The sequence below is a fragment of the Nematolebias whitei genome, chromosome 3 (assembly GCF_014905685.2).
Source record: "Nematolebias whitei isolate Nwh7 chromosome 3, NemWhi1, whole genome shotgun sequence".
In the NCBI taxonomy this organism is placed as follows: Eukaryota; Metazoa; Chordata; class Actinopteri; order Cyprinodontiformes; family Rivulidae; genus Nematolebias; species Nematolebias whitei.
Window position 1 is genome coordinate 8,340,514 of NC_056500.1, and position 12,647 is coordinate 8,353,160.

Sequence of the window (12,647 nt, forward strand, 5' to 3'; positions counted from 1 at the left end):
TTGGCTTTCAGAAACTGCGGCCCCCTGAGCAGTTTTGTTGAATAGCCCTGATCTAGAGAGTGGAAGAAAATGTTCTGTTGTTTTTGGAAAGTTTATTTCCAACCTGAGTGGTCATGAGTAACTCAATTCTAAACAGAAACACCATGTTGTAGTTGTGCTGCATGACCTTTTGATCACAGACAGTACAAATGGAAAAACTGTTATCTTGGAAAAGATCTGCATTATTACAGTACTGATTTGTCCTGCTGGAAAGAAATCTGGGTTTAGTTAATCTTCTTCCATTAAAAAATACCTACTTGGTTCCCCTCCAAAAAAGAACTGGAGCTGCCCTTTTCCTGTTCTATGTGGTGTTTTTAGATAGTTCCCTAACATTTTACCCTATCTGTCTTTGTGTGGGAGTTGTGATTGATTGTGAAAGTGTATTCTACGATTTGGTTTGTTTAAATTTACACTTGTGTGTGTGGTTGTGTGAAGGCATAACTTCTAACCTCTCTGTGTGCTGATGTGTTTTTCTTCTTACCCTTTGTCTGTGCTCTCCTGGTGTAGATGTATTCCAACCGAGTGGTGATAGGTGATGACTTCATCGCTCTGCAACCTTTGTCCAGAGCCAAGAGCCAGCTGGGCAAAATTAGGTAGATTTGAGATTCGTTAAGCCCTCGGTTTAACATACATCCTAAATAACTTTGTGGAAAAATACTAATTAAAGGAGTGCTTCTTTCAAGTGCAATATTTCTATTAAAAAAAATAAAAAAAGATTTTATTTTTATCCTATTTAGTTTGGGGAAAAATATTGTCTAAATTACGTCTTATCAGGATTTAAGCACTAATAATAGCATAGAGAAACTGTAGTAACAGTTATAAATTTACTGAAATAATTTGTCAGCTTATGTTTCAATTATTCATTGACATGTTAAAAATGACAAAACATGTATTTCATCATAATACTTCAAAGGGAATTTTACAAGTTTGAATTACTTTGAATACCTATGCTAGGCATTTTGTAAAATATGTTTGAAATACTTTGAACGTTTCTAAATCTTGTAATTTTAGAGTTTTAAATAAATCAACAAATGAGTTTCCAAAAGAAGAAACATTGCTTTATGGAATAAGTGCTCCTGATTATTCAGTAGTCTCTCAACTAACAGTCCTTTACAGTTTTGTGCCATTTTAGAACGATACATTTCATGTCTGTGGTTGCATGCTTTGAACAAGCCAATCAGCATTCTCTTGAGATAAGGTGGGGGAAATATAAATATGTTCTGAGGAGTTGAAGAGTTAGATTCTGCAGAACAATAAAAATAATTCAGTTAGCAGCAGCATGTATTGCATAAGAGTCTGATACAAAGGCATTTTAAAACCACCTTCTTTCTAAAGCAAAATATTTTCATTACAACATTAACCTACTGCATGAACAAATGATATGTGAATGAGCGAGCGGATGAATGAGTATACAATCACAACAAAACCCTCACTGACAATTTTCCTCTGCACTCTGAAATATTGAGCATTTATGTGATGCAGGGATTTTGTATGTTTAGTATGGATGTATACACTGTATATAAAAAATCTGTTCTAACTGCAGCACTGTATGTTTGATTGTGGGGTCAGATGTGAACTTCTACCACTATAGCATGCATCTCAGTTTAAAAAAAGACATCAGTCACATGCACAGTGCAGTCCATCAAACTGACATTATCTGTGTGTTGTGCCCACTTGATGTTTGCCCTACCAATAGACTTCAAACTGGTTTCACCACTTGAGATGGCCTGGTCATCTCTGGGTAGTCCCTTTGCATGGTTTGAGCAGATCTTCACATCGACTGATGGCCTATTAGAGCTGCATGAGTGACTTGAAGTTGTCTGGGCTGTTCTTGCAGAATGATAGTCATTTTAAGCAGCATGACAAAAACTGCTTTCTTCATAAATATTTAAGAACAATTAGATCAAAATCCTGCTCGTCTTGCAGCCTGCAAGAGAAACACAAGAAGTAGCATGAGTTTCATTTAAAGACTATTCAAATCAGAAAAAAGTTCTGAAAGTAAAGATTTGAGTGTTATTTAGCACGCTATTTTAAGGACTTCTATGCTACTGTATATGTATTTCTCTATTCTACATCTACTGGTATGTAGCATGCAAGTCTTTGTAGTTTACTGGTCATTTAGTTGCCAATTTTTACATCACATTAAAGTAAGTGGTCATACTCAGCTGGAGTCGCTCAGTGAATTTGTAGGCTGAAGTTAATGGCTTTTAAGTTTTATTGTGGTGTTCTGATATGTGCTTTGATTTAATCCTGTGATTAAGAAAATGTGGGAGAAAGTAGACATGTTCCCAAACTTTTATTTAAAACAAAATATTTTATCACATGATGCCTATCATGTGACAAAATAATTTGTTTTAAACCAAAACAGTGTATTAACAATTGTTAAAAGAAATCTTGTATACCTAAACATTTTTCAGTTTATTACTTAACTGGTTTTACAGTTACCGTACTTTTTGGCATACCCTTCTCGCAGCAGGGAGTTCAGTTGTTTCCTGCTTTGTTTAGAAGTGAAAGTACTCCTTCAGTGATTGGTTAAATATTCTTTAAGACCTACTCTGTGCCAATGTTTCATGGTTATCTTTTGGTTTTAAGCAGAATGGGGAAATTACAGGATCTTGTTAATGTTTTCTAACCAGGAAACGGTTGATCTTTCCCTTTAAAGTCAACAAATAGCTTCCCATGTTACTATGTTAATAAGGTCAGTTGTGAAAAGCTATAGATCCAAAATGGCTATGATCTGTGTATGCTGTATGTACAGTACTGTGAAAAAAGTTTAGATAGGTTTGAAAAAAAAATGCTGGAAAATAAGAAGGCTTTTACAAATATAAAGTTTTATTTCATTTTTATCAATATTCAAATTTCCAAGTAAATAAACCAAAAAAAAAAAAAAAAGATCAATTCAACTTTTGCTGTGATCACGGTTTTCCTTCTAACATCATCATCGCCTTTAGGTGCACTTGTGCATTCATGGATTATGTAGGATTGTAAACTCTGATATCTAATTAACAGATTATACTAACCATGTCTAACAAGATTGAGTCAGGTCCTCTGGATGGCTTATTTTTTGTTGAAAAGTTTTGTCTTTTATTCAAAAGACTTCTTCAGTCTGAGAAGCTGCAAGCAAAGGTTGTTCTTCAGCAGAAGAGAATCCATCCAGAGGACCTGACTCGACCTTGTTAGATTTATCTACCTGGATTACTGAGCATCTTTCAGGACATACTGTACTAACAGGTGTTAATGCTCATTATTTTTGTGTGTAGGCCGAGACACAGGCAATACATTAAACCAAAAGGTTGGAGGGTCAAAACTGAGTGAGAAACAAACTGCTGAAAGGTCAGGTAAAAGACAGTTTCATGTTATATGGCGCACACTCTTTAAAGACTTAAGACAGCAAAAATGAGCAACATTTCTAAGCATACTGGGTTTCAAGATGTGCTATTCAGGCTGTTTTTTATGGAGCAAAAACAAACAGGCAAAATGAAGGACTGTAGACACAATGGTCAGCCAGTAATATTTAGGTGTGGTAAATGAACCTTGTATCTGCAAAAAGGTGGAGCAGAGCCATCAGCTCAGAATCAGCAGAAGCCTGCAGGACCCAGGTACAACCATCTACTGTCCTTTGAGGCATTTGTCATGAATCTTCATGAAATCATTTTAATTTAAAAAGCTAGACTTTGTACACAAACATGAAAACTTTAGTGCTGAAAAATAGCATCAGGTGTTTAATAAAAAATTAAATGTTGTTGCAGAAAGAAGGCCGTTTGTTTTTACCAAAAAGTTAAAGAACAGTACAGTGAGTGTCTACAGAAAATTACATGAAGAGGTTACAATATCTAAGCCAGCTGCATCCACAGAAGACCTGTGGTTAGTTCTCCGATATGTTTGGAACAGACTAGCTGCAATTTTTTAACTGAAGTGAATTAAATTTAAATAAAATTTTTGTTTCAAAGTAAAGGGATATCATACCAAAATATTGATTTATTTTCATTTATTTTGAATTGTTAACTATTAACAACAGAATTCAAGCCATCAGAATCAAATCTGTCTAAAACATTTGCACAGTACTGTGTGTATTTCACAAGTCATTTGTTTGTAAACAACAGGCACCCTACACTGTGGCCTACACTGACGTGCTGACTGCTTGCCCAATAATTTAATTTTGCTATTTGGAGAATAAGCTGCATTAAAAACACACTTTCTGTTAGTTATTTAGTCTTTTATTGAATCTTAAAGTTGTAAGTTTCATCAGGGAAATGAAAAATATTATCAGATGTGTGAGACCATTTCTAATTACCGGTAACCTACATTTTTTTAAACATACCTTTGATGATGTAACAATTTAGCTCATAGTCAAGATTTTGGAAATGTAAAACAAGATGCAGTTTTTTTTTTTATCAAATCATTCAGTAAAAGACTAAATGACAAAGATGGATATATTTTGCAGTATAATTATTAACTTGCTTTTTCAGTGTCTGGCAAAACCAACAGTCTTCTTGGTTTTGTGATGAATAAGCTGTTTGATCAGCTAACAGGGCTCACTGTAAGCATCTTGTGTTCTTCAGATGGAAGGGGGTGAGGGTTCAGTCGGCCCAGAATATGACCCTGTTAAAGCCCAGCGGAGCCCAGGGGAGGACAATTGGCACCTGCTAGCTGCTTTTCCTTCCCCTGCTGCCCCTGACCAAGAACCATGCTCCCTTAGGTAGTACCATACATGTACTGTAAACCTCTCCCATTGCCCCCATGTGCTATCATCTTCCTGGTTTTCCCTTGGTTTTGAAGGACCAGCCAATCCTGTGCACCCTCCCATAGCTGCAGCAATCTGCACAAGCCGTGTTGTATGTTCCAGTCATTATCCCATGGCTGTATATTGCAGTTGCTACCCTACAGCACTTTCCTCCCATTATATTTAAAGTATTACACCTGTACATGTTTTGGTCTAGATCACTGTGTATGAATGAGCCTATCCTATCCCATTTAGTCCTGATCATCCTTCCCTACCCTTCTATGGATAACCACATGCAGATATGACTTGACATTGTTCTCCCTATGCCCCACCATGATTGTCTGATTTTTTTTTTTTTCCTAACCTGATCTCAACTCATCATTGTGTTTGATCAGGTCAGGCTCAGACTTGAGAGAATGCTGTTGGCATGCTGGCTACATTGTCTTTGCCACATCTTCATTCAAAAATTTGCAAATGTCACATTTGGTTGTATGTCTGTGTTGTGTTTTTTTTTTTTTTTTTTTAAAGAAACCTAATATCCCTTTAAAATTTCAATTTTATGTGTTATATCCTATTTTTGTCTTGTTTTGTATGTAGTCTAATTTCTGTTTACCATTTTTAAAAAAATCATCAAACATTAGACCAGTAAAACTACTGTTGTAACATTACAAAATGATGTGTGGTGTTGAACTCTGACTAAATTAAGAAGATGGTGTCACATATATAACTGTCACTGAGTTTGTTTTATGGCAGCACCTTTAATTTTACCAGACAGCAGTTAATTACATGAATTGGTCTGGCCTTACAGTGTGTATAATCTGGCTGCTGCTCCCGAATGGAAAAAATAACACAAATGCAAAGAGTTACCGGTAGTCAACAAAAGCACAGTTTAACATGGTGTGTTCAGCTGATTATTTTAGTGTTTCTGATTTACAAGCCCTGCAAAGACGGATTTCTTCTTGACTAGCTGATGCAGAGGCAGTCTGGCTTGAGCTTGCTCAGTTTGATCACAAGAACATTAAGATATTTTACACAAACACAAGGATGCATTAATATTCAGTGAAGCAGCTGCTGTTGGCTTTCACTTCCAATGAATACACAAGTAACTCTTGTTACAGTAATGCAATACATAATTTTTTTCTGCAACTAAAGCAATAAGTTACAAGAAATGCAAGTCATGCTGTTTCGTTTGTCAGGCAGCACTGCTAGAATAAGTCAGATTTGGTCCGATTAGCTTGTTTTGCCGTGGCCAACCAAGAAGCCGAAGTTTGGTTTCATGCCAGCAATGTCTCAAATTTCTGCTGCAGTGAAACTTGGGCCACATCACAGTGGTCACAAATCCAGCACAAATGAGATCATTTTATACTATACTAGAATGAACAACACTGAACTTAATTGGAAATAATTGTTTACTTCATTAGTTTAAGAATTTGGACATTACAAAGTCATAACTTTACTTACAATAGCACACGTGTAGTCTAAGAGTTATATTTTTTTTCTGTACACCTGAGTAGTTTTTATTTTAAAATAATTACAAAATGTTTTGGACAATGGATTCTTATGTATTTCTGTGATGGTTAAGTCATTTGGTGCCCTTTATTGTTTGACAGTAAAACAGGAGTTTACACATTGATCTCTACATAACAATAATATATATATATTTGTTTGGTTGTTTTTTTGTTTGTTTGTTTTGTTTTACTTTGTCTTCTGTCCCTCACATAATGTATTTTAGCCACCGACACAGATCGGAAGAGCAAAGGGGTTCCAGATGTTGGGCATCATCTTTGTTCAAGTTAATTTACTGAAGCATCACTGGCTAACTTCTAAACCTGATTAGTCAAAAGGTTTTACAAACGATGTTATGTACAATATGTGCAAAGAATGGATTCTGTAAAGTAGAAGAAGAAAGAAACTTTACTATGCTGCTGCCTGTGAATGTGATTCAATTAATTCTCAAGAATGTTGATTAGATGTTAAGCGATATCGTAAAAATGCAAAAAGACGTAAACTGGGTTTAAGGCCTGGTAACTGAATGAAAGCTCGTCTTGGACATCTAGTCCAAATAAGTTGATATCACAAGTTTACGGTAATTGTGGGATAAAAAAAAAATCCCTATTGGATAGCTTAGAATAAAAATGTGTTAATATTACATGTATGAAATGCAAGGAGACCAGCTCATATGATGGAGTAATACTGTAACAGACACTTCAGTATTTTGCTATTTTTGTTTAGATCTGTTGTTTATTTTACTTGGGAAAATGTTAGGATTTTTTTTTTATTCATTTTTTTTTGTGTGTAGCATGTTTGTGGTTTCCCCATAATTTATTGTTACTGAAACAGCATGCAATATGTCATCCTCCACTCACCCTGAATATCCAGTCAGTAAAACAATTGGTTTAATTTACAGCATCTTATTTTCTTCTCCCATCTTTTTCTGCTTACTACTTTAACTTCTTTCCTATTCTTTCTTCCTTTTTTGTGATTTCATACTCCCAACTTCTCACTCTTTCTTAATTTCCCCCCAACTCTTGCACTATCTTTTCCCTACTCTAGTCTCTATCAGCCCCCCAGGCGCAGGCCCTCAGCTGTGTGGAATCCCTGTGCTGCTACCAGCACGGGCAAAGCGGCTGTTCACGTCTGGCCCACCTCCTGGAGCAAATGACTGGACAATGCAAGGCCAGCATTAACAATTGCCACGCATCCAGCCGCAGCAACAGGTGGGGAGGACGACAACAACAAACAATGAATATGAATTCTGATGAGCCCGTACCACCTCTTGGTGTTAAAAGTATGGACAGCAGTTCTGTCTGAGCCCGTGATTTTATTGCAACTTTACTGTAAGTTATTTCTTGTTCAGGTTTATAGCAGTTTGAACATGAAGTATTGAGGAAGCTGAGTTGCAGAGGGTGGTTGAGGCTGGTTTTAGAGTGCAGATTCACATCCAGAAGAGCTGATGGTTGAAGATGTGTGGATCAAGCCATTATGGGCTGCACTCTTATGAGCATTGGCTTTCCATTGCAGTTGTAGAAGGAATAATTTGACAGAGTGGTTTGTTAAATGTTACACATACAGAAGTGTGTGTTCAAAAATGCATTGAAACCAAAATCTTTGAGGCCAACAAACTAACAAATTGTGCTGGTGGTGCCGTTGTGGTTAGAAAATGTGGATTCTTGGCAGCCTAATTTGAGAGGATTTGGTTGAAGGAATTTTTAATGAGGTCTTTTCAAAGCTTGGTGTCTAATGTATGTGCGCCCAATGCTATACAATGTCTTGTCTGTAAAACTCGTACATACTGCAGTGTATTAGCTCATGTCTGTCTTCATCACTTCTATGATGTGTTGTTCTGTCTGTCCTGATTGTCTTCTCGATTATTCTTTCATAAGATGAAACTTTCGTGTCCAAATGGGTAGTCCAGTAAGGGTAAGCCGGTGTTGTAGGTAATTCATAATCCACTGAGAAATATGACACCAGCATTACAATAAATTGACTTGTTGATTTTAGATCAACTCTAAATTTGGTTGCAGATCCTCTTGTCCAGTAGAAGGTAATTCTACCTGCGATGAGTTCAGCTGGTTGAATTGTAAGTGAAATCAAAATGTGTAATCAACGGATACACTAAGTATTATACAGGAAGTGGAAGTTGGGCTTAAAATTGATAGTCCGTCATTTGCACAAAAAGATGTTCAGTTTGTGATAAAAGATTGTAAAACTTTCTTTTGTCAGAATTATATTTTTATTTTTTTTGCCTGGTGAAGCTTTTAGAGACTGCAAGCTGAGAACACAGTTTGCAGGTCTGCCCAGTCTGCACTTTCTATTATTGTGTCTTTACATGAATCCTGGTGACTCTATGGAAGTCATTGATTAATTGACCTGATCAGCCTTTTCTGCTGAGCAATCACTACCTCTCAAAACATCTTGGGACGTTCAAAATTGATTAGACCAGTAATGAAGATATAGCATTTGTTCTTTGTTGGCATGCATGTTTGTGAAAGGTTACAGTATGCCAGTAAAAATAGAGATTCAGTCTTCATGACCTCAGATTAACCCCCAAGGACCACTCACCACTGCATTATGTAGTCGGGCAGAGGACGGTCACATACGGAAAATAGTGTTTTGTGATTGCTTGGCTGCAATGACCAGTCTCTGATTGATTTTACCATCTTAGTTTCTATTGAAAATGGTTAGAATTAATGTATCCATTTTAGATAAAATTGGATTCTGTGCTTTAGTAATGTTCATTTTCATTATTTTTCAAATTGACCTGTGATTTTGGCCATCAAAATGACCAGCAGTGTCAATTTGTTGAAAACAAGTAATATTTTGAGGACGCAATTCCCTCTCGGTGCATGATTCACTTTAGATAAATGACTTCCTGTGAAACGATTGATCTGTTTTGTCCCTGGCACATAGCAATCAATTGTATTCCTCTAAGTGAACCAACAACAAATTAATTCCCTCCCATAAGGTTAAGAAAAGCCAGTAAAAGTATGGTAACTTAAATTGCAAAGGTGAGATTTTTATTGTACTTGGATCAAATCGAACTGGGCTGAATCTGCAGTTGTAATTTTATTCTTCCTCCGCAGTATCTTTGTACTTTTTTCATGCAATCTGCAAACCAAAATACCTTTTGTCCATTGTCAAACTTGCTTTTTCTTTAGTTTGTGGAAATAAAGCAGTCAACTACTGGGAACTGAACAAGTAGCACCACCCACATTTGGCCTTAATGCTAAGAAACTGCCATAAAGGAAATGGGTATCCGCCCATTCCTGTATTCTATTTGTCATGACTGAATAGAACATATATTAGGCATACTACTTGGATAATATATAATTATTTATTCATTATTTATTGGAAGCCCAGTTATAGCTGGCTTTTTGCCTTTGCTTGTTGTTGCAGTGTTGAATGCCTACTACTGCTCTGTCATAGCTGGAGGACAACAAAGCAGAACATGCATGAGTGTCACAAGATTTAAGATGTTTTTGATAATGGCAACAAACAAGATGTCTGTGTATTTGTTGCATCCATGTAGCTGGGTCTCAGTCCAAGTGTCAAACTTACTTGGACATGTTAACAAAGAGATCAGATGTTAAAATGTTTAAAGCCGCCTGTGAGCTTTGCGTTAACGAAAGAAAATTTAAGGTAGCTGCATTCACAGTATCTTTCCTGGTCACTCTGTTCTGGTTCAGAGGACAAGTGGATCACATCTTCTACCAGTGTAGCTGCTGGAAAGTATACTTTTCCTTCTACTTCCTGTATCTACTAATCTGTTTCTACTAACTCCTAAAGCCTTATATGTGCTTCAGAGAATAGTCTAACATTGGGAGCATTCTTGTTCTTGAACTCTTGATATTCCAGTTTGGTGGAGCTCACCTTTTCTGAAGGTTTGGGTAACGGAAACTTCTCATCCACCACAAGCTACAAAACAAGAATGCTGACTGTCTTGTTGCATGGGGGCTACTGTTGCCATTGGTATTTTGTATGCAGTGTACCTGGTTATATTTGTGCCACTGACACACTTCCTCACCTGTCCTGTCCTTATCCTTCAGTGTCTGAAATATGCATAATGTTGTTCTGTCTTCCAGATGAATTGTCCATGTGCTGTCAATGTCCCCTGTGAGCTTGACCTAATCAGAAAGTCTAATTTTTCTGTTCTTGGTCCATGCACCCAGACATGTTTTGAGTTCTAGCATCTTTTTAAATATTCTTAACCTAAAAAGTAAAGATGACTTTAGAGTACATACGTTTTAGCATTTCCATCAACCTGATGGGCAAGTGAGTTGTGTAACACGTATGAGTGCCTCCAGTCAAATCACCATTTGAGTCATGAACCTATTTAAAGTTCCTGGGTGGCCTTGTTCTTCTGTTTACCAGGTCTTAAAACGGTTGTCTTTATTTTTTAGAGCAGTTTTAATTTAAAGCTCATTAGAACAATTGAGAACAGAGAAACTGACATTTAGAAATTTAAAAGAAGTGGAGGGAGTGTTGCAGAAATTACTTATTTAACAAGATTCTGGTTAGACAGCTTTTCATATTTTTAATGTTTGTAAAGTTCAGCATTTAAAAGCCTGCCTCACCATTTCTATCACATCTGAAGTCATGTGAAAATCAAGTGTTTCAGTCAGAATGGAGCAGCAGCTTGAACTGAAGGGTTGGTTATCCATGGTTTTTTAGTTTACCCTGCTTTTGCTGAAATCTCTCTTTGTTTTTATCTTTGTGTGTTGTTACAGTGGAAATTAGTTTGTGTTATTTTAAAAGGTAGCATGACTTTTGTGGAACTCATCGTTTTGTCTAGCTCGAACACTGGTCATTCAGTTTGAAAACTGTGGCCTTTGTGTGAACAAAATAGTTCAATGTCTGTTTTAGATCATTCCAAAAGTGATCCAGCTTGATAAGCTAATATTGGAAAGACCGTGCCTTTGTCATTTTACTATAGTCATAAATGTGCTAGAACATGGATCCGACGCTAACTAACCTTTAAGATGTTTAATTCATCAGCAAGAAAACCAAGTGCTGGTTGCTATTTTGGAGTGAAGAATGTATCGGAAGCTTGTTATTTATAATTTGATTTCATTTAATTTATATCCATGTGTTGAGTAACCAAGTCTTATCATCTCCTCAACAGATAAGTTAGAAACAGGTTTAGAGAAGACGGTGGGTTTTAAACTTTCAAATCTATTTCATAGATGCATATATAGTTGTCCATGCAATAATAAAATACAAGTTTGCTTAATTCAGACATACTTTCCACAGTGATGAGGAACAGAACAGTGTGTCAAGAGTTTAGTCATTTTGTATCTTGATATGAATATTTTAGCCAACACATTGGTTGTGCAAAATGTCCTGGAAGGTGATGAGAACAAATTAGTTTTTTTTTTTTTTTAGTTAAAGCTTGTTGAGCAGATAGTGTGATCATAAGTTATTTACATGCATCTGACAAGGATTATATTGCTCTGTATGGAGTATTGATGTTATTGTCTATTCGTTTTGATAGTGTTATTTAAACACCAAAGATGACAGATACATTTCACTGAGGTCAGATAATTTAGAGAATGAAGTGAAATGAACAGAAAGTGGGTTAAAAATGACAGTATTCATGTGTAAGTAACGAGGAGAGACTTGTGGTACTCTTCACTAACTCATCACACCCATTACTAACTCTTTTTTCATCTATTATTTCATCGTCTCTGCTTCCTCTTGCTTGATTAATTGTGATCACAACATTTTTGATAGCAACTCAGCCTTATTGTTACCCAGTGCCTTTCTCTTTCACACACATGCACAAACATACAGTCGTCAATCTCCTAACCCTTCGTCACTGCTATTTTTAGGTCTTGGAACGATACAGAGAACTTCTACTCAAACGATCGCAGCATCCTGACGCTGTCGCCTATCGAGGCCAACCTCTGCTGACTCCCTTGGCCATGGACTTAAACACACATCTGGGAGTGGGCATGCTACCACTCAGTTACAAATTATAGTTACACTCCTGTCCCCCACCACCATTTTATTAGACTGTTTCAGTTCAAACTTAATGCATCATCTTTTAGATGTGGTAATGATTGGGATAAGGAGCTATGGGATTCAGCTCAGTGCTGCAGCCTTCTTTATCACTTCTTTAGTGTGCCTGATTACATCATTTTGTTTAAAAAGGCCAAGAAGAAAATCAGATTCTGGATTGCAGCATTTTATGTTCAAAGATGCAATCAGTACATGAGCAGGAAATGTCAGATTCCACGTCTGCTAGTCCTGTAAAACAATCTGCAAACTCATTTTTTAAAGTTGGCAATAGTTCTATCTGTGTTCACTCATAAAGCTATTTATTTTTCTATAGGTCAGCTGCCAAACTTTGTTTTTTCATTTGGTAGGAAATGGACCTAAGTAGAAT

General features: G+C 36.5%; 1 protein-coding gene across 1 annotated transcript in view; it reads left to right on the forward strand.

Annotated features, from left to right (window-relative positions):
- atp11b (ATPase phospholipid transporting 11B (putative)) overlaps positions 1 to 12,257 on the forward strand; it is a 46,674-nt gene extending 34,417 nt beyond the window's left edge. The window contains exons 29-30 of the mRNA XM_037697944.1: positions 7,316 to 7,479; positions 12,091 to 12,257. Coding sequence (XP_037553872.1) covers positions 7,316 to 7,479; positions 12,091 to 12,172 — 246 coding nt within the window. The 3' untranslated portion in view covers positions 12,173 to 12,257. The remainder of the gene's footprint in view (positions 1 to 7,315; positions 7,480 to 12,090) is intronic.
- Positions 12,258 to 12,647: the final 390 nt, after the last annotated feature.